General features: G+C 43.8%; 1 protein-coding gene across 6 annotated transcripts in view; it reads left to right on the top strand.

Moving 5' to 3' along the window:
- Window positions 1–27,512, top strand: part of Evl (Enah/Vasp-like) — a 126,835-nt gene that overhangs the window by 67,218 nt on the left and 32,105 nt on the right. For all 6 annotated transcript variants that reach the window (XM_069997592.1, XM_069997594.1, XM_069997593.1 and 3 more), the window contains exons 2-3: window positions 16,454–16,622; window positions 22,363–22,540. In XM_069997592.1, coding sequence (XP_069853693.1) covers window positions 16,454–16,622; window positions 22,363–22,540 — 347 coding nt within the window. The remainder of the gene's footprint in view (window positions 1–16,453; window positions 16,623–22,362; window positions 22,541–27,512) is intronic.

The raw sequence follows: 27,512 nt of genomic DNA, 5'->3' as shown, positions 1-27,512 counted from the left end.
GGCTTAGATCTGAGGATCACAGTTCAAAGCTAGCCCAGTTGGAAAAGTCCAGGAGACTCTTATTTCTAATTAACCACCAAAAAGCCAGAAGTGGAGCTGTGGCTTAAGTGATAGAACACTAGCCTTGAGCAATAAAAAGCTCGGACAATGCCTAGTCCCTGAATTCAAGTCCCAGAACTGGCACCAAAAAAAAAAAAAAAAAAAAAAAGAAACAAACAAAAACTACCCTAGGTCCCTTTATTATACCAGGATTAGAAAATGAAGGATCAGAGGGCCAGGGACCTACACAAGGCAAGATAGTGATCTCACTCTTATCTGCTGGTCTTCCACTCCAAGGTCTCCTGGCTAGACTGGAGGGTGTTCTGTGCCTACCTTAGGACTGGGAGAGTGATTTAGGCTCTGAGAAACATGGGCTGGATCAAGGCTGTCCCTGATTGAGAAAGGACTGGAACTGGAGCCCAGAGTGCCTTGGCCGGAGATTTTTCTGGGACACCACAGGGCTCTTTAGACCCATTTTGCAATGAGTTACTGGAATCGAGATAACAGCAAGTAGAACCTGTTGGACACAGATCTCTTTTCCTAGTGAATGCAGTCTCTGCCAAGTGCTAGATTTATTGCCTCTAGACATATAGTCTAACCAGGCCAGAAAAACAATACCAATTATGTTGATTTGGTGTTTCGTGGTTTATTCCTGTCTGTAACCAGTTTTCTGCTATTTCAGTAATTTCCCTTTAGATCTAAGGGATTTGGTGGAACTGTGGAAAACAGAGTGCTGTTTCAAAGGCATGTTATTTTAGGCTGTGAATTACACTGGGAAAAGTTGGGGCTAGGGATGTAGCTCAGTGGTAGAGTACTTGCCTGTCATGCAAAGTCTCCAGTACATCCATTCATACATACGTTTAAGCAGCTACTGTCAGTTACTGGATGGAAAATAATACCAAAAGTAAACAAGGAGGAAGCAAGTATTATTTTCAAAGGCCTTAAAATGTAGACATCTGAGTAGTCCCCATCTGTAAAGAACCTCGCAGACCAGCTACATAAGTCATCTGGACTAATAGAGCTTCTTATCCACCATTTCAGCCAGAACAATTCTGCTTTCTCTCTTTATGTATTTCCCTGTATTTTTTTGGGGAAAGGACCTTTTGTATTGTTGAGGAAGACGAAGACTGAATTCTGAAGACTTGCTCCAGTGCAGCTCTGCAGGCTAAGCATTAGGGCAGAACATGTCCCTGTAGAGCGAGACAAAAGTCCTGAATTCTTGGTGTATTCCTCCTACATCAAGGCTGTTTGCACTGTCCATGACACAGGCCGGTGCGCTGATACTGTGGTGAGCATGGGGAGGAGGGGGAAGCATGTCCATGGAGCTGTGCCACAGCGGGCTCCAGGGCAGTCTGCCTTCAGCGTGGGGATGTAGTAATGCCTGCAGTCCTGAGTTACCAAAGGGCCCGTGGTAGGGCTCCTGAGGTGTCTTATCATTGAAATAACTCAGGCCACTGGCCAATCAAGAAGTCTTTTTTGCTGAGCACCAGTGGCTCATGCCTGTGATCCCAGCTACTCAGGCCAAGATCTGAGGATCGTGGTTCAAAGCCAGCCCAGACAGGGAAGTCCATGAGACTCTTATCTCCGATAAACTACTCAGAAAAAGCTGGAAGTGGTGCTGTGGCTCAAGTACTAGCATTGAGCAAAAGGAGGTAAGGACGGGGCCCAGGCTCAAAGGTTCAAGTCCCAGGACTGACAAAAAAAAAGTCTTTTCTGGGCACCCAAACAAGAACAGAGCTGGAGTTCTCTTGAGAACATGGTAGTATGCAGAACACTGTCATTGGCATTGTTTGATTTCATTTTGTTCTCACAGTAGCCCTGGAAGTGCATTCCCTTCACTCTCTACAGGTTGGGAACTGAGCCTCTGAAATAAAGGGACAGTGGGCAGATGAGCAGAAGATGATGACAGAAAGATTAGCTATCATGCCCAGGGGCATAACGTGAAGAAAAGTAAGCACCCAATACCAATGAACCCCACAGGGTTAACTATATCATCTCGAAGGAAAGAAGAAAGGGATATGTAGGCCACCTAGGGAGAATAAGTAATTCCAGAAGGAAGATGAATAAGTATCAGCCTGCTTGGGCCAGTTGTAAAACCAGCATCTTCCTCCTGAGGCATGTTGAATGTCCCTGATGGAAATCCATCAGGGTTGGTCAAGACAACTCTGGTTTTGACATGTTGGAGGAGGTTTTGACAAGTTGGAGGATGACATAGTTCTTCGTAAATACTTGTTCATAAGTATCATCCTCCAACACGCCACACTGGTTTGTGGACGACTTCTAAGTACAGGGAAGCAGATGTGCAAGAGGGAGTGCTCCCTGTCTGTCAAAACCAGAGTTGTATTGGGTGCCTACTTTTCTTCATGTTATGTCCCTTTGAGACCAATGTTGGCATGAAGTCATTGGGGGAGAAGAGAGGGACAAGTGTCCTGAGAAGAGGTCAGAGAACGAATAGGGAGGACCTGCAACCTGAATACTGGAAGAGCAGAGGGAGTGATTTACCTTATCACATAAAGTAATTGAGGTCTTACTCATAGAATTATGGGAAGCCTTGGTGGGAAAGACATTCGAGAGCAGCATGAAAAGAATCCCTGGCTGCTGGGTGGGTAAGGGTTGATAAGTGTGACAGGAAGATCTCTTGCCCGGGCCACCCAGGTCAGAGGTAGTGCTGGTTCAGATCAGACCAGCAGTGAAGCAGTGGTAAGATGGAAAGGGGCCCTAGACACAGGAAGGACTGGGGGAAGTGTCTGTGGGGCGGGGGAGTTCCTTTTGCCACAGGAACAGAACTTGATACAGGCCTGTGGGAAGCTGGCTGGAAGAAGTGGGGGAGGCAGGTTGTCCTGTGTAGAACAGCTTTCCAGTGAATGTCAGTTGACTTCAGTCTGACTTAAGTAGGACCTAGGTCATTCACAGTGCAGCCACAGAAATACAATATGGATAGATAACTCATTTTCCTACCTTAATGTGAGTCCCATCTGTAATCTCTCCCCATTGTCTTTATCATCTTTGAATTTTTTCCTAAAACACTTATTTTCTAACATGTAACTTATTTTTTTATTACATACATTTTTTTCTACCTTACTTTATGGTTTTAGAGGTGATTTACAGCAGGGTTACCTTTACATATGTCAGGTGGTAAGTGCATTTCTTTTCCCATAATGTCAGCTATTCCCTCATTCTGTCCCAAGCCTCCCTCCCATCTCCACCCACCAGTTGCATAGCTCACTTCCACCAATGTCCAGTGCAGCCAGTGCCCTCCACTGCTGCCCCTTTTCACCCTTTTTCCTCTGATTCTGGGTCCACCCTCCACCCTCCCACAGGTGTGCACATGAATATAAGGTAAAGAAGAGTCATCAGAAAAAGGAAAAAATTAGGAAAAATCCTTTGTTTTCATATCTTTGGAGTTCATTTTAGTATGTTTGTTATTTTATATACATATGAAGAGATGCCTAGATATTTCACCGCTGTAATGGCAATGTAAAATTCTATTGTATATAGGTACCATGTTTTGTTTTGTTTGGGTTTTGGACCCATTCATCTACTGTGGGGCATCTGGGCTGTTTCCATATTTTGGCTAATGTGAATAGTGCAGAAGTGAACATGGATGTGCAGGTGTCCTTACCATATCCTGGCTCATGCTGCTCAGGGTAGATGCCAAGGAGGAGTATAGCTGGGTCTGTGTTTACTTTTCTGAGGAACCTCCACACTGCTTTCCAGAGTGGTTGTATTAGTTTACATTCCCACCAGCAGTGTAGTAGGATTCCTTTTCCCCCACATCACTTGTCAGAATTCAAAATGTTGGTCAATCTAAGATGGAATCTCAGGGTTGTTTTGATTTGCATTTCCTTTATGATCAGGGATAATTAGCATTTCCTCATGTGTTTCTTTGCCATTCTTACCTCTTCTTCTGAGAAGTATCTTCTTAACTTCTTTGCCCATTTAGTAATTGGTGTATTACGTACATTTTTAGAAGTTATTTGTTGTCTGTTTCTACCTCTCTAGAAATAAGTTCCAGGAAATGAACTCTTGTCTGTTTAGTTCACTGGTGTTTCCTTAAAGTCTAAAACATTACCTGAAAATATCTAGAACTTGCTGGCTGGAATCAATTGTTAGTGGAGCTTTTGATGTTGCTCGCTCTTGGGTGGTGACAGAAGTATAGCTCCTGGGCTCAAGAACACAATGGGGGACTGGGAAGGTGGCTCAGTGGTAGAGCGCTTGCCTCGTATCCATGAGGCGCCCTGGGTTGGATCCCTCTGCACCACATAAGCAGAAAAAGCGGTAGAGCGCTAGCATTGAGCTGAAGAGCTGAGGGACAGTGCCCAGGTCCAGAGTTCAGGCCCCACAACCGACAAAAAAACAAAACAAAACTGAAAAAACCCACAGTGGTTTCCACTGCTTCTATGGGCCTACACACAGTGCAGATGTGGAGACAGAAGGAGTGTCATACAGCCTGGATGACCACTGTCTCAAAGAGCTCCTGGTGTTTCTCTTCAAGTGTTGTCTGTCCCAGAAGCTTGTGACTGAACAAACCCTGGGATACTATGTTACTCTTAGAGCACACTTCCTTAGAGGAAAATGTCAGTACCTTCTTCCTTCTCCCTTCCTCAATCCCAAATGATCCAATGGGCTTCTGGTCAAGAAACCCTGATGTAAAGATTCTGGATCACTCTCAGGAGACTCTGTTAGGATCCTCAGGAGCCAGGCACAAAACAGTTGAGAAGTGGCTAAGCCTCGTGACTCACTTTGGCAACTGGATCCACAGAGGAGATACAACAACTACCATTTTGTGTTTGGTGTCCAGCATTATGCTAGCTGCATGGTATTGATGGATGTAGTTCTCATCCTCAGAAGTACTAAGTTCTTCCTGTATTTAATCATACTTGGGGCAGTAAAGTTAAGGGGCTTGTTCTAGGTCATGCTCGTATTACTTGGTAAACCTGGGATGTGAAGCCAGGTCTCTGTCCAGAGTCTGTCCTCTTAGCTATAGCTTCTCAAATGAATTTGCCCAGAATTTCAGTCAAGAGTAGACTCATAGAGAAATGTGGCTTAGTGGTAGAGTGCTTGCCTAGCATGCATGAAGCCCTGGGTTCAGTTTCTCAGTACCACATAAACAGGAAAGGTCAGAATTAGTACTGTGGCTCAAGTGGTAGAGTGCTAGCCTTGAATAAAAGAAGCTCAAGGACAGTGCTCAGGCCTTGAGTTCAAGCCTCAGGACTGGCAGAAAAAAAGAAAAGAAGAGAATCAGGGCCTCCTAATCTCAGTTTTAACAATCTGTCATTTCACTCTGTAAATACTTTTCAGAGACAAGAGATTTCCTCTGCCCTCCTTTCACATATCTCTATCAATGGTATGTTTATTCCTGTATCAGCCTATAGAGCTTTTTGAGGGCAGGACACTTGTGTTACTTATTTCTGTCTCTGTCCTAATAAACGATATGCAATTGCTCCCATGTAATTGGAGTCATCAGTATGAGCCCAGTGACCATGCTGAGAATGAGACACTAGCAGGGCCAGGCAGGCATTCCCAGGCTATTAATTTACCTATGGAACTGAACATACTGCCTCAATCCTTGGCCCAAGCTGGCTCTCCACAGCTGTCCTAAGGATGTGCCAAGACCTGTTCCACTTCCACAAGCGATTAGTCACAGGCCTCAGTGACACAAGCACATATCAGAACTTATGAATGCTTTTATAATCACCTTGATGTCCATGTGGCCTGTCAGATGACTGTCCAAGGAAAGGGCTGTGTTGGTGGCCTTGACAGAGCATGGGAAATGGTGTGAGATTGGTTCAGTCTGTAGATATCAGATTTTCTCAACAGATGGTGGGAGTGTTTGGCCCACTTCTGCTAGACTTTATGAAGAAACGGAGCCTAGTTGTGCAGGCCTCTATGACTGTACACCTCTCGTTGATTGACTAGGGCATGGCAGTCTGGTCCTCCAACCAGTGTGGATGGAAGCAAAGATGCCTGGCCACAAACAGAATTTAGCCTTCGTTTACCTAAAGCCTGCCTTTATAGCTAACACTCACAAAAATGAAACTTAGTCAGAATTTGAGTTTCTATTCATTACTATGTATAGATCTAATTTACTGTTTTCATTGCTATAATGTGGCAGTTCTCTGAATATGGTCAGGAGATGGACCCTGTTAGGATTTGATGATACTAAGATTTTTCTGGCCCTTCAGTCTTTTCTTATAAGTACACAGTGGGGCTACATGGCATATATCAACAAATCACTGTAATAACCAATGAAATGTATACTTGTATGTTTTTATGCTTTAAAATGGCTTTTTCAAATATGGTTTACAACCAAGCTTCATATTACTGTAACAGAATATACTTACAGAAGCAGCTAACTTTACGAGAAAAAGTTTGACAGTTGTGAAGATTCTAGCCCAAGACTGGGCAGCCCCAGTCCTCTGGGTATCTGGCAAGGAAAGTACATCAGGGTGGCAGAGGAGATGGAACAAATCTTTTTCTTTTTTTTTTTTTTGTCGGTCATGGGGCCTGAAATCTGGGCCTGGGCGCTGTCCCTCAGCTCTTCAACTGTAGACTAGCACTCTACCACTTGAGCCTCAACCCCACTTCTGGCTTTTTCTTTTTGCTTATGTGGTGCTGAGGAATCGAACCGAGGGCCTCATGCATGCAAGACAAGCGCTCTACCACTGAGCCACCTTCCCAGCCCCTGGAACAAATCTTTCCTCACTACAAGCCAAGAAAAAGACAAGGAAGAGCCTGGGGTCCCACAGCTGCTTTAGAGGACATGTCCCTCTAGGTCCTGCCATCCCCCAGGAACCCAGCCTTAACACCTGCCTTTGAGGGACACTCAACCCACATAAACAGAAACTCTGGGGCATCCTCAATCATTTTTATGAGTTGCAAAGGGGCCCTGAGAACCTCATCTGAAAATAGCTCTATAGCCGTACTGTACATAGCATGCATGGAATCAATGAGTACCACATTCAGGATGGTGGTTTCCACTGGCTAGAAGAAGGGGCAGTGGGGCCTAGGAAGCGCTGTGGGGCTTTGCTTGAACTGAGCAGCCATATGATCGGACTTCACATTTCCCAGACTATCTGTCAGGATCGCAGGAACCATCTTCTCACAGGCTAAACAACCTAATGTAGAGATTCCCCACATTAAGGCCTGGAGTGGTCTACTCTCCCTGTAGTGAGTGGACCTTCATGACACACCCAGCTGAGTTCTTTTTTCTCCTTGGAGTTGAAAGAACAAGAGGTAAAGACAGCCCCACAAGTGCACCCAAAAGTCAGCCTCTCACTGACTCCACCCGGAGGCTGGCTGTGTGTAGATGTGCTGTTTATTCTCATCAGCCTTTTCCTTGTTCAAGTTGGTGCTAGTTGCATTTAGTAAACCACTGTCTTGTGTATCCAGACTGATTTGATCTTTAGTATATTTTTTATAATTTTTATTGTGATTAAGTAATTATATAAATATCACAAATTTCAGTGATGTGATATAGTGATACTTACTTAAAGTCACAAGCACATTCTAACCTTCATGAGACAAATTGTCATTATCATGGTCTATAAAGTTTGTGAATTCTATGAGCTTTGACAATACAACTATTTCTTCCATATTGGGTGATATGTACATTTCTTTCCTTTTGTTTAGTGTAAGCTGTTCCCTCTTTCCCTCTCGTTTTCTCCCTCCTATCACTGCCCTTGAGTTGCTTAGCTCGTTTTCATCAATGTCCAGTGCAGCTGATGGGCCCTCTGTTGTATGTTTTCCCCTGTTTCCCTCTGTTTCTGTGTCCTCCTCCTAGCTTCCCTCAGATGTGCACATATATATATACCATATATATGGTCAAGAACATGAGGTCATTTAGTAATGATAAGACAAGATGAGTGGAGGTCCTTCGTTTCTCTAGTCCTGTTTGCTTTGTCCTATCTCCTTGCATTCTGGATTTAACATCCACATATTAGGGAGAGCATGTGCTGTTTGTCTCTTTGCTCTTGGCTTACCTTGCTCATTTCCATTTCCCTGCGAATACCATTATTTTGTCCTTTCTAATGGCTGCATAATATTCCATTGTATATAGGAACCACAATTTTTGGATCCATTCATCAGTAGTGGGGCATCTGGGTTGTTTCCATATCTTGGCTATTGTGAACAGTTCTGCAATAAACATGGAGGTGCATGTGTCCTTGTATCCTGGTATCCTATTGCTCAGGGTAGATGCCTAGGAGTGGTATGGCTGGGTCATAGGGGAGGTCTATATTTAGCTTTCTGAGGACCCTCCAGACTGCTTTCCAAAGTGGTTGTATTAGTGTACATTCCCACCAGCAATGCAGTAGGGTTCCTGTTTCTCCGCATCCCCTCCAGCAATTGTCATTGGCTGAATTTAGGATGTGAGCCATTCTGACTGGGGTAAGGTGGTATCTCAGGGTTGTTTTTATTTGCATTTCCTTTATAGCCAGAGATGGTGAACATTTCCTCATGTGTTTCTTTGCCATTTTTATCTCTTCTTCTGAGAATTCTCTCTTTAGTTCCCTTACCCATTAATAATTGGTTTGTTAGATTTGGGAAGGATTAGTTTCTTGAGTTCCCTGTATCTAATGGATATTAGGCCCTTGTCTGATATATTGCTGATAAATATTTTTTCCCAATTATCTGGCTGTCTTTATAGTTTGGTTGCTATGGTTTCAGAGTTTCATGTTTGATGTTAAGGCCTTTAATCCATTTTGAGTTGATGTTAGTACATGGTGACAGGCTGGGGTCCACTTTGAGTTTTCTGTATGTGGCTGCCCAGTTTTCCCAGCACCAGTAGTTGAAGAGGCTATGCTTCTTCCACTGTATGTCTTTGGCTACTTTGTCAAATATTAGCTGACTGTAAGTGTGTGGTTTTATTTCTGGATCTTCTAATCTATTCCATTGGTCTTTGGGTCTGTTTTCCTACCAATACCAAGCTGTCTTTGTTATTATGGCTCTGAAGTAGAGCTTGAAATCCGGTATCTTGATGATCTCAAGTTCATTTAAAAGATAGTTTGTTTATAAAGCCTTGACTTACCTCCCAGGACCCGAGGTTATATGTTCTCTTCCCCGCCTTCCTCTGTCTACATGACAGAGTTGTAAATTACTTGTGCCTAGACCTTGCTTTCTGGTACCAGCCAGGCTTCTAATGTTTTCTCTGCCTTCTTGGGAAAGACAGTGGTCAGAAAAGATTCAGTCTAGAGAGGAGCCAGGCTAGTATGTGTTGCAGGAGCCTGTGGGAAACTTGCAAATGGTAGACCAAGAAGAAGGGAACAAGGACAAGTATGAGACCTTGAAGGAGACAGCTTGAGTGGAATGGTGGGAGTAGCAAAGGGATCATGTGAATGGGGCCTGGTAGCAGGGTTCCAAACAGTGCTTGTTTTCTCCCACAAGTCAGAATGGGAAGAAATGAAACAGCGATCTCATGGCAACTGTTGTGAACATCCATGAAATCACTCAGGCTTTGACCTTGGGTGTGTGTGTGTGTGTGTGTCTGTGTGTCTGTGTGTCTGTGTGTCTGTGTGTCTGTGTGTCTGTGTGTGTCTGTGTGTGTCTGTGTGTGTGTCTGTGTGTGTCTGTGTGTCTGTGTGTGTCTGTGTGTGTCTGTGTGTGTCTGTGTGTCTGTGTCTACTGTTTACTTTCCCAGTAGCTCCTTATCCTGGTTTATAATGTGAAACAGCCACTCCGCTCCAATCTGAAGCTGCCCAGACAGGCTCTGCCCAGACAGGCTCTGATGAACATCTGTGTTATCTGAGGCTGCCTCTTCATTGATAGTCTCAGCTATTTTCAGAGTCCACTAAAGTTGCTTATGTGTTGAAAATAAACAAGTCAGGGCCTCAGGAGTCTGGTTCTGTTTTTCTTTTCTTTTTTTTTGGGTCCAGTCGTGGGGCCTGAACTCTGGGCCTGGGCGCTGTCCCAGGGCCTCGAGCATGCAAGGCATGCTCTTTTCATTTTTTAAAACTGTTTCTTCTTGGCTTGGGAACATTTGTCTCTAAACACCTTCCCTGTTCCCCACTTGCTAATTTCTTTGTTGACCACTGTGCCTAGACTGCTGAGTCCAAGTTCTAGGCTGTATCAGGTGGATACAAAGGGTGAGGGGGATGGCTCAGGTGACGCCTGCCCTCAGGTTGCTCACAAGCTCAGGAGGTATAAACTCTAAGTAGCTTTCAGGAAAGATCCAAAGTGATCAGAAGCACTCAAGACCTTACAGGGCTGGGAGCAGAGACAAACCTACTGATCCCAGGGACTGCTCTGAATGCAGTGGTGAAGACATTCCAGGCACATATTCCTGAGTGTTAAATCACTATAGAAAATACTGATGATCTAGTTTGGGGATTTAGCTCAGTGGAAGTACACTTGCTTAGCAAGTGTAAGGCCCTGAGTTCATTCCTCAGCATCAAGGGAAAAAAATACTGTTATTCTAATTAACTGTGATCCATAGATGACAACCCCTCCCACAAAACCTTGTATCTTCTTTCCTCTAGCATGCTCTGATAACCATTTTGATATTTTTTTTTCTACTCTTTTATTACCTTTGAGGCAGATATATGCCACATTCAAAGCAGTGTGCCTAAGCAGGCACCAGTGGCTCACACCCATAATCCTACTGCTCAGGAGGCTGAGATCTGAGGATTGCTGTTCAAAGCCAGCCTGGACAGGAAAGTTTGTGAGACTCATCCAGTTAACCATAAAAAAACCAGAAGTGTAGCTGTGGCTCAAATGGTAGTGTGGTAACCTTGAGCAAAAAACACAAACTCAGAAACAGCTCCTAGGCCCCAAATTCAAGCTGCACGTGCATGCACACTCTCTCTCTCTCTCTCTCTCTCTCTCTCTCTCTCTCTCTCTCTCTCTCTCTCTCTCTCTCTCACACACACACACACACACATACACACACACACACACACAAGGCAGTATACTTCACTTTTAGTAAATGAATGAGAATTAATTGACATGTGTTTTCTGAAAACTGACCCTTCACCTGAGTCTTGAGAAAAGATAAGATTCAAACCTCTGGGTATAAGAAGGAAAAAGGAGGGGCTGGGAAGGAGGCTCAGTGGTAGAGCGCTTGCCTTGCATGCCTGAGGCCCTGGGTTCGATTCCTCAGCACCACACAAGCAAAAAGAAAAAGCCGGAAGTGGGGTTGAGCCTCAAGTGGTAGAGTGCTAGCCTTGAGCTGAATTGCTGAGGGACAGCGCCCAGGCCCAGAGTTCAGGCCCCACGACCGGACCCAAAAAACAAAGGAAAAAGGAGATGACAATATACTTTTAAATGGCTGGAGTAATATCAGCCAGTTTCTAATAATATTGGGGTTTAAACTCAGGGCCATATTTGAACTCTCTTGGCTTTTTCACTCAAGGCTGGTATTCTGCCACTTGAATTACACCCTTACCTTTTTCACTTAAGGCTGGTGTTCTGCCACTTGAGCCACACCTCCACTTCCCACTTTTTGGTGGTTAATTGGAAATGAGAGTCTTACAGACTTTCCTGCCTAGTAGGTTGGCTTCAAACCTCCCTCTAGATCTCATCCTCTTGAGTAGATAGGATTATAGCTGGAGCCACCAGTCATTTTAATTAGTCCAGATGTCAGGAGGGATGATTTTTCTATCAGACTAAGCTTTACCACTGGCTGCCTTACACTTGCTAGGCAAGTGCACTTCTATTGAGCTAAATCCCCAAACTAGATTATCAGTATTTTCTATAGCGATTTAACACTCAGGATATATGTGCCTGGACTGTCTTCACCACTGCACTCATTGAAATGTACTGGACAGGGTATAGACAGCATCAGTTCCAGAGCAGCAAAATTCTAGAACATATGTTTCCTGAGATCAGCATAGGGGTGTGTGCCCTGTTGTCTTAGACCTCCAAAGATAAACCCCATGGGAAGGAATTATAACCAGAGTTCCCTAGTTACACCTCAGGAAGCCTGTCTGGATATAATATTCATGACCTGGAAGCATTTGGCATACAACAGAGGGACAGTTTGTCATTGCCCTTCTGAAAGAGTGTCTGAGATGGCTCCTGGGACATCCATGTGGAGGTATAAGTCCCCTCTGGACCTGGCTTCAGTCCCTAATGATATGCTTAGAGGATTTACAAAGGGAAAAACAGGCCCTGCCTTTAGGTAGCTCACAGTCTGGTGGGACCAGATATACAGAAGCAGGACAAACTGAGAAGTACTGTGGTAGAGGCAGAATGAGCATGTGTGACAGAGCTAGACTGTGTAGAGGTAGGAGTGAGTGTGTATAACAGAGCTAGGCTCTTCTCTGATAGATCTAAGCTCTCCACATTTCTTCAGCTCAGCCCTGGACTCTCATTGTTCAGTGAGTCTCTGTAGTCAGCCCTCCTCTACTTTATGCAAAGTCCAGAAAAGCCTGAAAGATGTCCCTAAGTTTAAAGAGGTGCCAGATAGCTGTGCACAGGAAAGAACAGGGCCAGGATGGATCTGAAAAGCTCATTACTGGCCACACAAGAAAGAATGGTAGAACAAGCTCTGGACAGCTGTACTTTTCCAGGAAGATTAGAGATACCACAGCTGGCTATCAGCTGTCATCACCCTGGGGCATAAGCCATAGGGAGTTCTTTTCTGTCTTTTGGTTTTATCCCTAAATGCATTAGTGAATTCTTAACATTGGGAGCAGAACAAGCCATGCTCAGGTTTCAATTGTGTGCAGTATGAGGTATGTTTTGTCTTTATTCCTTCTTAGAGAACAATTTCAGTAGATAGAGTAGTATGGTCTAAAAAAGTTGACTGACCAAACAGTAATAGACAGAGACTCCCTTCTCTTCTCTCTACCATACCTTTGCCCTATCTGGGCAATGGGCAGAGCTTGGTGAATACTCACCATTTGTTTAGAAGACTTCTGAGGTCAAAGGAGGTCCCTGAAATAGAAATAATGACACCAAGGCCCAGCCACTCAGTACTTCTCCACTAAGCTGACAAATGTACAATCTAAAGACTTGTTTGGGTTTTGTGTTGCAATATCACTAAGAAGAGATTATAGGTTCTTCCCCTCCTGTCCCCCCCTTTTCCAACTAGGATTTATTTATGATAAGCTAGTCTGGGTAACATTTGAAGACCTTCAACCATAGTTACGCTCATTCCTCTTTCCCCTCCAACTGATACCCACCCAACAAAGGACAGAGTCAAAAATTTTACAGAACCACAAATACCTGTATATAAGGCCAGAATGACAAAGATGACAGTGGAATTGGGTGCTTGTTCTAAAAGATCCCTCTCCCAAGAGAGAAGCTAGAGTTGGACATATTTCTCAGATCAACCTATAAGTTCCTAGGAGAAAAAAGCTCATTGAGATGGTAGTTTAGCACTTTACAGAATAAGCTAAACTGTATATTTTGACTGAACTCCTTCCCCCAACACACACACACACACATCAAGTGATTGTTATAACCAACCTTCTTTCCTCTCCAGCTTCAAATGATTAATTTTCAGATAAAAAGTTTTGTTTTGTTGCAGTACTGGGATAGAACCTAAGGTCTTGTGCATGCTGGGCAAGTGTTCTACCACAGAGCTACATCCTCATCCTGTCTGGTTGGTTTTCATCAAAGCCACAGAGGGTGGGGAGCTCGGAGGCCATGTCCACACAGTCCTCACTTATACAAGACCTCTTAGGAAGGAAGTAGAAATCGTCGTTTTATATTTAGTAAAGACAGTTTTGTATTTATATGCTTTTAAAAATAGCCCAGGCATCCATTTATTTGGTAACAAGACTTTTTAGAAAGATTCAGCTAGAGCTCCAGCCATGAACAGAAAAGCTAAGGGACAGCACCCAGGCCCTGAGTTCAAGCCCCAGTACTGGCAAAATAAATAAATAAGAAGACATGTTCAGATTTCCTCAAAAGATAGCTGACTTGAGCACAGTGGGTTTCTGATTGTGTGTCGCACATACAGTTTGAGTGAAGATGCTGAGAAGACAGTGGAACATATCCAGCCCCGAGAGACAATGATAATTGGATAGCAATCAAGGTTTTATTAAAACAAAACAAAAACTTCCAAAGGGATAATCCTAAATTAGCAAGAGTGATCTTAAATAGAATAAATGTGTATTTTTTTACATTTGGGTTTTGTAAATGGAAATACAGTACAAAGGAACAGACAAGCACTATTCAAATGGTAGTAGTGTCAGGGTTGAGTGTGAGGATCCAGGAGTTTTGGTTAACCACAAGTTTAATTTGAATCTGAAGTGTTAAAAACAACAACAAAAAAAGGAATCTGATGGTTATAATTGCTATGCCCAAAATAGCCATTGGTGTTGAAGTGTCTAGTAGGTGGCAGCCCAGAAGGGGGTGCTCTATTTATAGCCTCTCTGTTCCTAACACCCCAGCATGGTGTGAAGTGCCCCCGGGTATCCTGCACCATCCTTAAGGGTCTGCAGCCCTCTGCTTACCATGTGGTTCTTGCCCTGCCTCTGTCTGGGCTGCTTGACTCCTCTGCTGAGAAACCCACATCCGCTTCCTGACTTGTCTAGTGGTTGAACTTCATCTTTGAGACCCAGCAGCCTTTTCTTCAGAAAGTTTCCCCTGGCTTCCCTAGCCCCTCCTAGGGAGGTAAGGTTGGTTAACTGTTTGTCTTAGCTGTGAGCTCCCTGTGCACAGGGACTGGCCGGGCTGCCTTGTCTCGGCTTCTTCCTTAGATGTTTCTTCACTTACTGGTTTCGGTGTTTGTCAGACTCAGGACAAAATATGTGCTGTTTTAGGACCCAGACGCAAGGAGAGAATGTGACAAAGGAGGGACTAGATAGAGGCATTCCTCTAAAGTCAATTGAGAGAAAGACCTGTCCAGGATATTTTTATGAGGAATGTGGTTATGTTCACTGCACAATCCACAGTACGTGAGCAGCGAGGAGGGGTGAGGAAGCTTAGCCCTCTGCAGTGTTTCAGAACTGCCTACATTGGTCACATTTAGGTCTGGGCCAAGTCACTGAGGACAAAGCTTACGAACGCCACGGGATGTGTCACCTAGGCGGAGCTGCAAAGCTGGGGAAAGGGGTCTCTCCCAAATCTTGTGGCAGCATGAGCATACTGTGACTGTCCCGCCTGCTTGGACCCATTATGACGACTGTCGATTACCATTCACATATGCCTCTTATTGATTCCCCCCAATGCCCCCAATGCTTGACCTGTGAAGTTTGTTTGCAGTTCATCATTGTCTTTATGCTGCCTTCTTTTCTGACTAATGCTGCTCTCCACTCTTGGCAGTGTGTCTGCCTTCAACAGCACTTTGTACCTTTGTAAATTCAGCAATCTTCACATACTAGAGGATGAGACTATTCAAGATTACTGGGCACCTGTGTAAAACAAAGAGCCAGCAAGCTCTGAAAGATCACCTCCAAATACAGAAGCCTTCCTTTATTATGTATTAATTTTAGTGATGGCATTTGACCTTACTGGGACTTCTGTTTGTCCCCTGGTTTTCTATCATATTCTAAGCAGAAAGAGGTTGCTTTACTATGTAAGTATCTTTAGCAAAGTGAGATGCAGCCATCTGTTTATTTTAGTGTATGCTGTTTCATTCTTAGATGGCCTAACCATTCTATGACGTAGATAGCTTATCTGATGCTACCCTATCCTGATAGCTTATATTTAGCATTTTATTGGGTACTGCAAAGAAGATTCTTCGTGTGATATGCTCTAGAGTTGGACAGAAGTGGACGGTGTGAACTTGCAACAATCTTTTCAGTCTCTTAAATTACTCTTTTCTTATCTGTAGAATGAGAGTGGTAAGTTGTGACAGATAGGTGCTATGAGCATTGGCTTTTTTAGCATAGTGCTGGCACAGTGGCTCACTTCTATAATTACAGCTATTGAGGAGGTAGAGATCAGGAGGACTATGGTTTGAGGCTAATTTGAGCAAAAAGTTAGCAAGACTCTGTTCTCAATAAACAGATGTGGTGTGGTAACACATATCTGTGACCCTAGCTATGCAGGAAGCATAAGTAAGAGGATTGCAGTCTGAGGCCAGTCTTGGGAAAAAGAGTACAAAACTCTATCTAAAAAATAACTTAAATAAAAAGGAGCTGGGGCATGGCTCAAATGGTAGAACATCTCCTAGTAGTACAAGGCTCTGAATTCACCGTACCTCCAAAAAATAAGTCAATGCCTCAAACATTGTAGCTACTTGGCAAATTGTGTAATTCCTCGCACATTCACACCCCCTTGCCAAGCAAAAATGGGAGGTTTCCAGTCTATTCACACTTTTTAACACAGAACCTCCTTTTTACCCTATCTTTTGAGAATAAAGTCATCACCTTTTAGTGCAGCCCTACTGTATACAGTTAGAAGATGTGTCAGCTAGAATTTCTTTATGTCAAGTAGACTTTGGCCTATGATTCAGAAGTGTCACGTTAGCTCTCATCTCACATGGCTGAGGCTCACACTGGTTTTTTTTTTTCTTACTCTGCAGTGAACAGAGTATCTGCCAAGCCCGGGCTTCCGTGATGGTCTATGATGACACCAGTAAGAAATGGGTACCAATAAAGCCTGGCCAACAGGGATTCAGCCGGATCAACATCTACCACAACACTGCCAGCAACACCTTCAGAGTCGTCGGAGTCAAGCTACAAGATCAGCAGGTTAGTTCTGGAGTCACAGATCACACCCTCGGGTTCTGACCCGTTCCACATGTGCATAGGGAAAAGAAGTCTGAAGAAAAGGTCAATATTTAGAACTGGAGATCTGGTTTCCAATTCTTTTTTGTAAAATTATACTTTTATTATCTTTAAGCAGTTGTACAAAGAAGTTAGCATTCAACAAATCAGTTTATAAGTGCAATGCATTTTGATCGATGTCACCCCTTTCATTATTCCCTCCATTGATTCCAATTCTGATTTTGTAGCCTTATACTCTACCATATGAGACTTCAGCCAGGTGCCAGTGCCTCACACCTATAATCCTAGCTACTCAGTAGGTTGAGATCTGAGGATTGCGGTTCAAAGCCAGCCCCGCCAGGAAAGTTCATGAGACTCTTATCTTCAATTAACCACCAGAAACCAGAAGTGGTGCTGTGTCTCAAGTGGTAGAGTGCTTGCCTTGTTGAAGAGAAGATGAACACCAATCAGGCCCAGAGTTCAAGCCCTACTACCGACAAAAAAAAAAAAAAAAAAAAAAGATACAAACTTCAGTTTTCACATCTGTCATGTGGAGATGGAAATCTAATCCTACCTAGTAAACTGTTATTGTCGGATTAAAAAAATAATAATAATAGACACAAAAAGGCTTTGAAAAAATACAATACATAAGTATTTAGTCTTAATCTGTATGTATATGTCTGTATGTAAGCTTGCTGTTAAGATTTTTGATAAGCGGGGGCTGGGAAAGGAGGCTCAGTGGTAGAGTGCTTGCCTTGCATGCCTGAGTCCCTGGGTTCGATTCCTCAGCACCACATAAGCAAAAAGAAAAAAGCCGGAAGTGGCGCTGTGGCTCAAGTGGTAGAGAGCTAGCCTTGAGCTGAAGAGCTGAGAGACAGCACTCAGACCCAGAGTTCAGGCCCCACGACCGGACCCCAAAAAAAAAAAAAGATTTTTGATAAGCTAGGTACAATGGCACAGGCCTACAATCCTAGCACTTGAGATAGTCTTGTAATAACACATCCTAGGCAGATCACATGGGGTAGATTGTGAGGGTAGCTGGTAAATACCTATCTTAGTACAAGATATTACATCACAAATGACTGACACACATAACTAAGGCACAGTGGTCTGATGTGATATAGGTTAAAATCAGTATGTAGAGAAATAGACCAGCTATCTATCTGCTTAGACAATGACCTTGGTGAGAACCTCAGTGCTCCCTCTAGCCCTCTCCGTAGAGATTGACCAGGACACTTCAAGCAGTGAACTTAACAGATCTATGGTTGACTGTTTATGAAGACTACTTATTGATCACTAGTAGCTCACACCTGCAATCCTGGCTACTCAGGAGATTTAAGATCTGAGCATCACAGTTTGAAGAACCCTCTTTATAAATTTAGCCTGTTATTGCATAACAATAACAAAAAAATGACATAATACACAAGTATACTGTTGAAAGATTTAGTATGAGCCTATAAGACTACTAGCTAATGGGAAACACATTCTATCATTAGGTATTCATTTGGATGAGATGATGCCTCAATTTATCAGTCTATAGAGTTCATGGTTTTTAGATCCAAATAAATATATAAGTGTAAAAAGGTAGTTCTCCATCGTTAAATTTTCCTGATAAAAGACTGGTAAGTATTTTTTTTTTCCTAAAGGCCTCAAAACATGTTAGATAGTATTTGGAGTTGCAAAGACTTCATTTTTGTTGTTGGTGGTGGTGGTGAGGTTTGAACTCAGGGCCTTGGTGCTGTCCCTGAGCTTTCACACTTTGAGCCACTGTACCACTTCCAGTTTTCTGGTGGTTAATTAGAGATAAGAAGCTCATGGACTCTTGCCTGAGCTGGCTTTAAACTTCAGTCCTCAGATCTTAACCTAGCTAGTAGCTTGCTAGGATTACTGGTGTGAACCATCGGCACCCAGTGGCTCAGTTTGGAAGACAGTGGCTGGAAGCTAGCTCAGGCAGAAAAGTTCATGAAACCCCTGGAAAGTTGGACTCAGTGGCCATATGCCTGTTTCCCTAGCTATGAGAGGAAGCCAAAAGGAGGTGAACTTGACCTATGTACATACCTGGGTAGGAATCAAGACCCTGTCTCATTCCGGGCACTGGTGGCTCATGCCTGTAATCTTAGCTACCCAGGAGACTGAGACCTGAGGATCGAGGTTTAAAGCCGGCCCATAGAGAACATCCACTAGATTCTTACAACCAATTAACCACCGAAAAACAGGAAGTAGAGCTGTGGCTCCCAAGTGGAAGAGCACTAGCCTTGAGAGAAAAAAAAAGAAGTACTCAAGGACAGTGCCCAGACCCTGAGTTTAATGGACGGGATGAGGGTGGAAAGGAGGACCCTGTCTCAAAAGTAACCAATGCATAAAAAGGGATGGAGACATGGCTTGGCAGTAGCTTGGCACCTGCCCAGCTTCTACAAGGCCCTGAGTTTGAACCCCCATACTGATAAAAGAAAAAGGAAAGGCATTCCCATTTACTCATACAATGTACACTCCCTAAAATAAAACATGCAAACATTGTGATTCTGAGCTCCTCTTCAGGAAGTACAGCATTTTGAAAGTTTATCCTTCCAAAGTATCCAGATTAGGACCTCATGCCCAAACCTTTGACTTCAGAAATATCCAGATCAGTCCTGCCAAATATCAGAGAACTATTTTTTTAAATAAACCCTAGTTAGAAGAGGCTAAAAGTGGAAGACTAGAAGAAAATAAATCTTATAAACACTAACTAAAAGAAGCTGTAGCCAAAAGATGCTCATATTGCTGTATTATATAATATCAGATAAAAGACCTACGGCAACAAAGATTACTAAGGAAAAGTTGACCTTTTTATTATAAAAAGGTCTATTGAACAAAAAACCAAAACAACTTAATGCATTCAATGTGTTCTAACTACATAAAGCAAAATGGACCAATCTAAAGATTCTGAGAAATAGACAAGTTCAAAGCATATTTAGAAATTCTGATCATGCCCTGTAATAGACTGAACATGTAGACAGTAATGAATAAAGACAAAAAATAGGAATAACATTATTGGCCAATTTAACTTAATTTATATTTGTAGAAATTACAACCAATAATTCTACAATACAAAGTCTTTTCAAGTGAACATACAACTTTTAGCACATAAATCATATACTAGGCCATAAAATAAGCAAGTCTCAAATTTTAAAAGATTAAAACCTTACAAAGTATGTTCTTGGACAACAGAATAATCAAACCAGAAATCAGTATCAGAAATATAACTACAAAAAGTTTCCAAATGTTTATAAATTAAGCAGTACATTATTAAGTAAGCTATGGGAAATTACAATGTAAATTAGAAAATGCTTTCTTCTAAATGATAATGAAAATATAACAACAAAATTTATGGGTTGCAGCTAAAACAGTGCCTGAATGAAATTTTATGCTCTAAATACACATGTTAAGAAAAGAACAACTGAAAATCAGTAATCTATCTATATACTTTTATCTCAGGAACTTAGAAAAATCAAAAAGTAGATTAAACCAAGCCAAAGTAGGAGGGAAGAAAAAAGAAAATCAAAAGCTAATAATAGAAAGATACAATAAAATAAAATATCTTGATTCTTTGAAGCCAAGTGTCAATTCTTTGGAAAGAGAATTAATGAGCTGGGCACTGATGGCTTAAGCCTAGAATCCTATACTTCAGGAGGGTGAGATCTGAGAATCTTGGATTAAAGCCAGTATAGGTAGAAAAGTGTGAGATTCTTATCACCAGTTAACCACTAAAAAGCCAGAGGTAGAGCTGTAGTTTAAGTGGTAGAGCACAAAAGCCCCAAGATAGCTCCCAGGCCCTGAGTATAAGTCCCAAGGCCCGTGCGTGACGCGTGCGTGTACGCGCGCGCGCGCGCGCGCGCGCACACACACACACACACGAAAGAAAAGTAAAGAAAATAGAATTATGCATCTATTGTAAGAAAAAAACATATTGCCAATACCAGGAATAAAAAGGGTGATAGCACTACTATCTTATAACAATAAAAACATAAAATAACATACCCTGAAATTGGTCAATTTAGAAGAGTTAGACATATGCATTGAAAAAGAACTTGCCAAAATACAAAAGCGAAGCACTAATGGCCCACGCCTATGATCCTAGTTACTCAGGAGGCTGGGATATGACTATCACAGTTGAAAGCCATCCTGGGCAGAAAAGCCTGAGACTCTCATCTCCAGTTAACCACCAAAAAGCAGGAATTAGTGCTGTGACTCAGTGTAAAGTGCTAGCTTTGGGCAAAAAAACTTAAGGACAACATTCAGCTCTGAGTTCAAGCCCCAAGACTGACACAAGAATAAATAGAAGCCAGGTGCTGATGGCTCATGCTTGTAATCCTAGCTACTCAGGAGGCTGAGATCTGATGATCAAGGTTCAAAGCCAGCCCAGGCAGGAAATTTTGGAGATTCTTATCTCCAATTAACCACAAGAAAACAGGAAGTGGTGCTATGGCTCAAGTGGTAGAGCACTAGCCTTGAGCTAAAGAACTGAAGGACAGGACTGGGAAGTTGGCTCAGTGGTACAGCGCTTGCCTTGCATGTATGAGGTCCTGGGTTCGATTCCTCAGCACCACATAACCAGAAAAAAAAGCCGGAAGTAGTGCTGTGGCTCAAGTGGTAGAGTGCTAGCCTTGAGCTGAAGAGCTAAGGGACAGCGCCTGGGCCCAGAGTTCAGGCCCCACGACTGGACCACCCCCCCCCCAAAAAAAAAAATAATAATTGAGGGACAGCACCCAGAACCAGGGTTCAAGCCCCACAACTGAAAAAGAAAGAAAAAATAGAAAAATTTTAATTTTCTACTAAATTTTTCTATGTCTACTAAAGAAACTTAATATGTAATTACAAATCTAACCATCCCACAAGGAAATGCCAGACCCAACGTGCTAAGTGGTAAGTTCTTATAAACATTTAAGAAAGCAACAATTCTAATTTTATACAAACTCTTTTAGAGGCTAGAAAAAGAGCTGGGAATGTGGCATAGTGGTAGCATGCTTGCCTAGCATGCATGAAGCCCTGGGTTCAATTCCTCGGTACCATGTAAACAGAAAAAGCTGGAAGTGGCTCAAGTGGTAGAGGGCTAGCCTTGAGCAAAAGAAGCTCAGGGGCAGTGCCCAAGCCCTGAGTTCAAGCCCCAGGACTGGCACCAAAAAAAAAACAACACAAGAACGTAACTGCTGAGTCCTGATATATTCATGTCGTGCATTAGCTTTTCCAAGCTCCGCTTTTAATTAATGCTTTCTAAGTATTTATATACTATGCAGAGAGAATCAGGATATCTAGATGATATAAAGTATGTCTAATATAGATATGTATCACAGCTTGATATCACAGTAACCCCATGTGGTCAGTAAAGGCAACTTTATTCTCATTTTGTCATTCAAAAGCCCCAGGAAAGCACAGTAACCACCTTGAGTGCTGAGGCTAAGAGGCAGCCCCTAAGCCAGCCCCCAGGGAGTCTGCTCCCAGCTCAGGCCTGCTCAACTGGAGATTTGTACCTACACAATATTATTAGTTAAATGAAATCATGAGTTTTTCACATTCTCACTGCTCTATAGAATATGTTGGAAAAATGTCCCTAATTGTACTTTCCTTTTCTTTGAACCCCATCCCAATGCACCATAAACCAGGGGATACAATATCCTTGCCCCATCAGGGCTCCCTCCATTTCACTTACATTTTCTTTATACTCATTTCTCGGTCTTTTCTCCTCTAGGTTGTGATCAATTATTCGATCGTGAAAGGGCTGAAGTACAATCAGGCAACACCAACCTTCCACCAGTGGCGAGATGCCCGCCAGGTATATGGCTTAAACTTTGCAAGTAAGGAAGAGGCGACCACTTTCTCCAATGCAATGCTGTTTGCCCTGAACATCATGAATTCCCAAGAAGGAGGTAAGCTGGGCTTTGTCTTGGCTTGATGCCGAGACCCTCTCCTGTTCTAACTACACAGCTCTGGTTGTCTGGCATCCTAGCACTGTCATTCCATTGAGTGACATTACACAGGTCCTCGGAACCTGCTGCCTAACTCTTAGTTTAGAAGGAGAAACAATGACTCTGTATCTTTTTGCCAGCTGTGATAGTGGTTCATACCAACATGCTGTTTTTTATTTATTTTTTGCCAGTCCTGGGACTTGAGTTCAGGGCCTGGGCACTGTTTCTGAGCTTCTTTTGCTCAAGCCTAGCACTCTGCCACTTGAGCCACAGCACCACTGCCAGCTTTTTCTGTTTATGTGGTACTGAGGAATTGAGCCCAGGGCTTCATGGATGCTAAACAAATACTCTACCACTAAGCCACATTCCCAGCCCCAATATGCTCTTACAGCCGTTATGTCCAGTTCTGTTTTATGTTGGATATCCTTCCATGTCTGAAAAATGTACTTCCTCATATGTTTAACAGATGGCAAATATCTACTGAATGTAAGGGACTAGGATAGAATAGATAAGTAGCGTCCCCCACACGTTACTAGTTTGGATTCATAAGCAACTGACTATACAGCATTGTAGTAAGTCTCTAATAAAGGAGTATGTAAGGTGCTTGGAGAACAAAGGAAGGGAAACAGGTAACTGCCTGTCAGTGGTATCACCAGTGGTAGCATTTGAGCTGGAGCTCTGAGGGGCGAGGAGTTCATAAAGCAGAGTGTGAGTAAGGGTCCCAGGTAGAAGAGCTGCATGCCGGTAAAGAGGATAACGCAGCATGTCCTGGAGAGTGCAGGTGGGAAGGAGGGCAGAAATGAAACTGGGAGGGCGGGTGGGGCTTGTCCATTGAAAGACCCCATATACCTTCAAGATGTGGGTGAATTTGACACTTGGTGTAGACAGGATGAGTAAAGGCAGCACACATTTCTGACCAGGGAAGTTAAAGAAGCAGAGCCCCCTGTGGCTCTTATTAGACCTTTACCTCAGCTATTGAGAGGACTAGGGATTTCTCCTCTGGAGTGTCCTGACCACCTCAGACATATCCTGTAGCTGTCGGTGAGGGTTTGACATTGGTGGAGCATGGTGATTAAGTACTAGGCTTGGGGTCTGACTGCTTGCTTAGTTCAAATTCTGGTCCTGTCACATTCCAGCTGAGGAACCATGGGCAACTTATTTAAGTTTTCTGTGCCTCAGTGTCTGTATCTATAAATGAGGATGTATAGGGTTGGTTTAAATGAGCTAGAAGGTGAAATGTTTAGTCTAGTACCTAATCATCACTCCAAGTTAGTTTTTGGTCATATTATTGCTGTTATTATTGTTACTGCATCTTTTAATTTTTTTAATTTTTAATTTTTGTTTGTTAGTTGGGGCTTGAACTCTGGGCTTGGGCTCTATCCCTCAGCTCTTCAGCTCAAGGTGAGCGCTCTACCGCTTGAGCCACAGCACCACTTCTGGTTTTCTGGTGGTTTATTGGAGATTCGAGTCTCACGGACTTTCGTGCCCCGGCTGGCTTTAAACCGTGCTCCTCAGATCTCAGCCGCCTGAGTAGCTAGGATTACAGGCGTGAGCCACCGGCTTCCGGCTGTATCTTTTATTATATTTATATATATACATATACATATACATATACATATATATTTTTTTTTATTGGTCAGGTGGTGGGGCCTGAACTCTGGGCCTGGGCGCTGTCCCTAAGCTCTTCAGCTCAAGGCTAGTGCTCTACCACTTGAGCCACAGCGCCACTTCCGGCTTTTTTCTTTTTGCTTATGTGGTGCTGAGGAATCGAACCCAGGGCCTCGAGCATGCAAGGCAAGCGCTCTACCACTGAACCACCTTCCCAGCCCTACTATATTTTAATACCCAGTTCCTAACACAAAAGCCTCTAAGATCCTTGGGATTGCTAGCACGATGCGTGCCTTTTGAGGCCTGGAGTTTAGCTCAGCAGTAGAGCCCCTGCCTAATAGATGTGAGCCTTCCAGAGCCCCAGCCTAGTAAGAAGAGTCAGGGAAGTCAGTCACCAAGGTCCTCTGTACGTAAATAGTTGTGCCTCTCTGATGGAACCTTCATAAAATGTAAACCAAGTGGGGGTCAGGAGCTTCTGACCATGAGCTGAGGGGGTGATGCAGCCCACACGTAAATTCCAGGGAATTTACCTTCTGGAAGGTACACCTTTTGTGTACCTTCCATCTTACTGTTCATTTGTGTCCTTTCTAATTAGCATAGTGTCTCCCTAGGTAATGTCAGTTATCATAGCAAATCATTAGGATGAAGGAGGAGACGTGGGAAGACGGTTTGTAGATGAGTCAGACAGCATGAGTAACCTGGTAGATGTCCTTAATGGCACGTTGCTTCACTTTGTCCCCAGATCCAAAATACTTCTATTATACCACTATGGGGGTTCTGTCAACTTAGCGTGGCCATTCTTCAATTATCTCCTATTCTAGGGGCGCAGGCCCCAAGGTGGTGGGACTTGGCTTCCTGGTAAAAGAGAATTGTAAAGAAACTTTCCACACTCAAAGCTTCTCCTGGCATAAAGGGAAAACTAAAACGTGGCAAGGGGAGGGACTCACAGGGCCACAAGAGTCCAGGCAGAGCTAGGTCACACCCAAGTGTTCTCCCACTCTCCCAGGCAATGTAGGTGAATTAGAAATGAGGTGAAGTGTTGGTTCTCCTGGCCTCTTAGAACACAGTGCTTATGTCTGTCTCTTACTTGTCCTGCTGGTGATAGATAATGTCATTGGAAGTTTTAAGGTGTGACTCTACTAGTTAGTGGTAGATGACAAATGTTCGCTGAATTTATCCAAACCCAGCCATGTCCTTAGTCCATGCCAGTGACCCACTGGCTACAACCTGAGAAAGAACCCAGCAAGGGACTTCTAGACAGAGATGAAGTGAAACATGGGCTCACTTCTGTTTCCTCATTGAAGAAGGTGGAAGCATTGCTAAGCCTCTGTTCCTTGGAGTTGGGCTGAATTTTACTCATAAACATCTTTTTGTGGGGAATTACCCTTTAACCTTCTGAGAAAAAAGAGATACTAAGCTGTCATCATCACCCTGGTTGTGAAGCTGCTGACACCCTGGGTGTGCCTGTGGGCTTGGAGTAGGGAAGGTCCAGGCGGCCCAGGTTTCCTTTCCTGGCCCCTGCCTCCCGCTACCCTCTGGCAGCCATCTTCTAAACTCAAGGACACATCTGTCTTCGACTAACCTCTGTTCTTGAAGGAATATGATGCGCAGACTCACAGACTGCTGATTCTAACAGGGCCTTTGGATTCCCAAGTGCCAGTAGTTACACAGGTCACCAGATTCTGTTCAGGCTGTTTGTACCTTGAATGTCCTTGGCTCTACATTTTTCCTAATGCATTCTTCCCTACCCTGTTATGTACTGGGGCTTTCTACGGAGTGCTCATGCTTGCTTAGCCTGCTGGCTTGGCTGAGGCTCTACTACTTAAGCCACACAGCCAGCCCAGATTTGTGCTGGTTAGTTTGGAGATAGAATTGCATTGCCAGGCTGGCTTCAAACCACAGTCCTCCAGATCTCAGCCTCCTGAGTAGCCAGGATTACAGGGGTGAGCCACCAATACCTGACCTCCCCCACACCTTGAAAAGTCTGGCCATCCTTTCAGCACGTCATAGTGTTTTCTTTTTGCCTGTATCTTAACAGTGTGCACCACTCGACTCATCACACTCAGTGCCTGAATTCAGTCAGTAGGTATCCTCTTTATCTCTAGAAACTTGTTATCTGGTCAGCTAGGGGAACAAACCAACACCTGAGGGCATGTGAGTCCTAGAACTTGTCTTCTGACTCTCTGCTCAGGCCCCAACTCAGTGTCAAGCATCTCTGTGTCAGGCATGTATGCTGAGTTGTCCTGGGACACCTCTGCCATGTTATTGTCTGTTACAGCCCCATCTGCTCACTGTCTCCCCTGAGGTGTCAGCACAGTCCTAACTAGCCAGCTTTCGCTCCCCTTCTGTCAGACCTCCCTGCCGGTGTTATTGAAGCAGACCGTGTACGAGCACCGAGCGCCCTCTGCCTGGATCTGCCTTCACTTAGGTTTGCTTCTTACCTTAGAGCCACTAACTAGCTCTCACCTCTCAGCCAGGCTGCCCCAGCAGTTCCTGGGCCTGTCTCCTGGGCTGTTAGTGGCTCGTCCTTTTCATGACTGTTCTATGAGATCATTGCAGGTGTACAGGCGATATTCTCTAGCCCGGACTCTTGTTTGTCTAGTCTTGAATCTGAGCTCCTCAGAGAAAGGTGTCTTTTCACATCTGTGTTTTACATCTTTAGGAGAGACTGCTGTGTAAGCATGTAGGAGCACGAATTTGCTCACTCATTCAGTCTGTGTCTCAACATACCTGGTGCCCCCTGCTCTTACACCCTCCTGAACAGAGCAAGATGGAGTTCCTGACCCAGCACCACCGCTCGCCAGCCTGCCTGTGACATTGGGCTCAAGGTGAGGGGTGCTATCTGTGATTGAGGGACATGGTTAATGGAATTGTCTCACACAGAAATCGCACCCGTCACCTTGGCCTGCTGATCGACGCCACCACAGACCAAGGATACGCCTCCGTCCCCCAACAGCCCTATTGAAGGGCCATGGCTGTTGATGTGGGTGCTGCAGAAGCAGTTTCCGATGTGGACCCAGACAGATATGGGTTTGGGCACCTGTTGTGCTAAGAGTATACCTGGAGTGGGTCACTTACCCTGTCCAAGACTGTTAAACTGAGTTTTCTAACTGTAAGCTGAGTTTTCATACCTACCTCACAGGGTATTATAAGGAGAGCCTGAAATGATGTTTGTACAACTGTCAACTGAAAATTACCTTAGCAAGTTACTCTTTAAATCCCAAAGGTAACATCAGTTCCTGCCCCAGTGGCAGTGCCCAGTGCCGCAGTGCTGGAGGAGGCAGGATGGTAGGGAGCATTCTGCGAAGGGAATCCGTGGTAAGAA

The sequence above is a fragment of the Dipodomys merriami genome, unplaced genomic scaffold (genome assembly GCF_024711535.1).
Source record: "Dipodomys merriami isolate MVZ:Mamm:240054 unplaced genomic scaffold, mDipMer1.0.p SCAF_50, whole genome shotgun sequence".
NCBI lineage: Eukaryota > Metazoa > Chordata > Mammalia > Rodentia > Heteromyidae > Dipodomys > Dipodomys merriami.
This window is presented reverse-complemented; position numbering and strand designations above follow the sequence as displayed.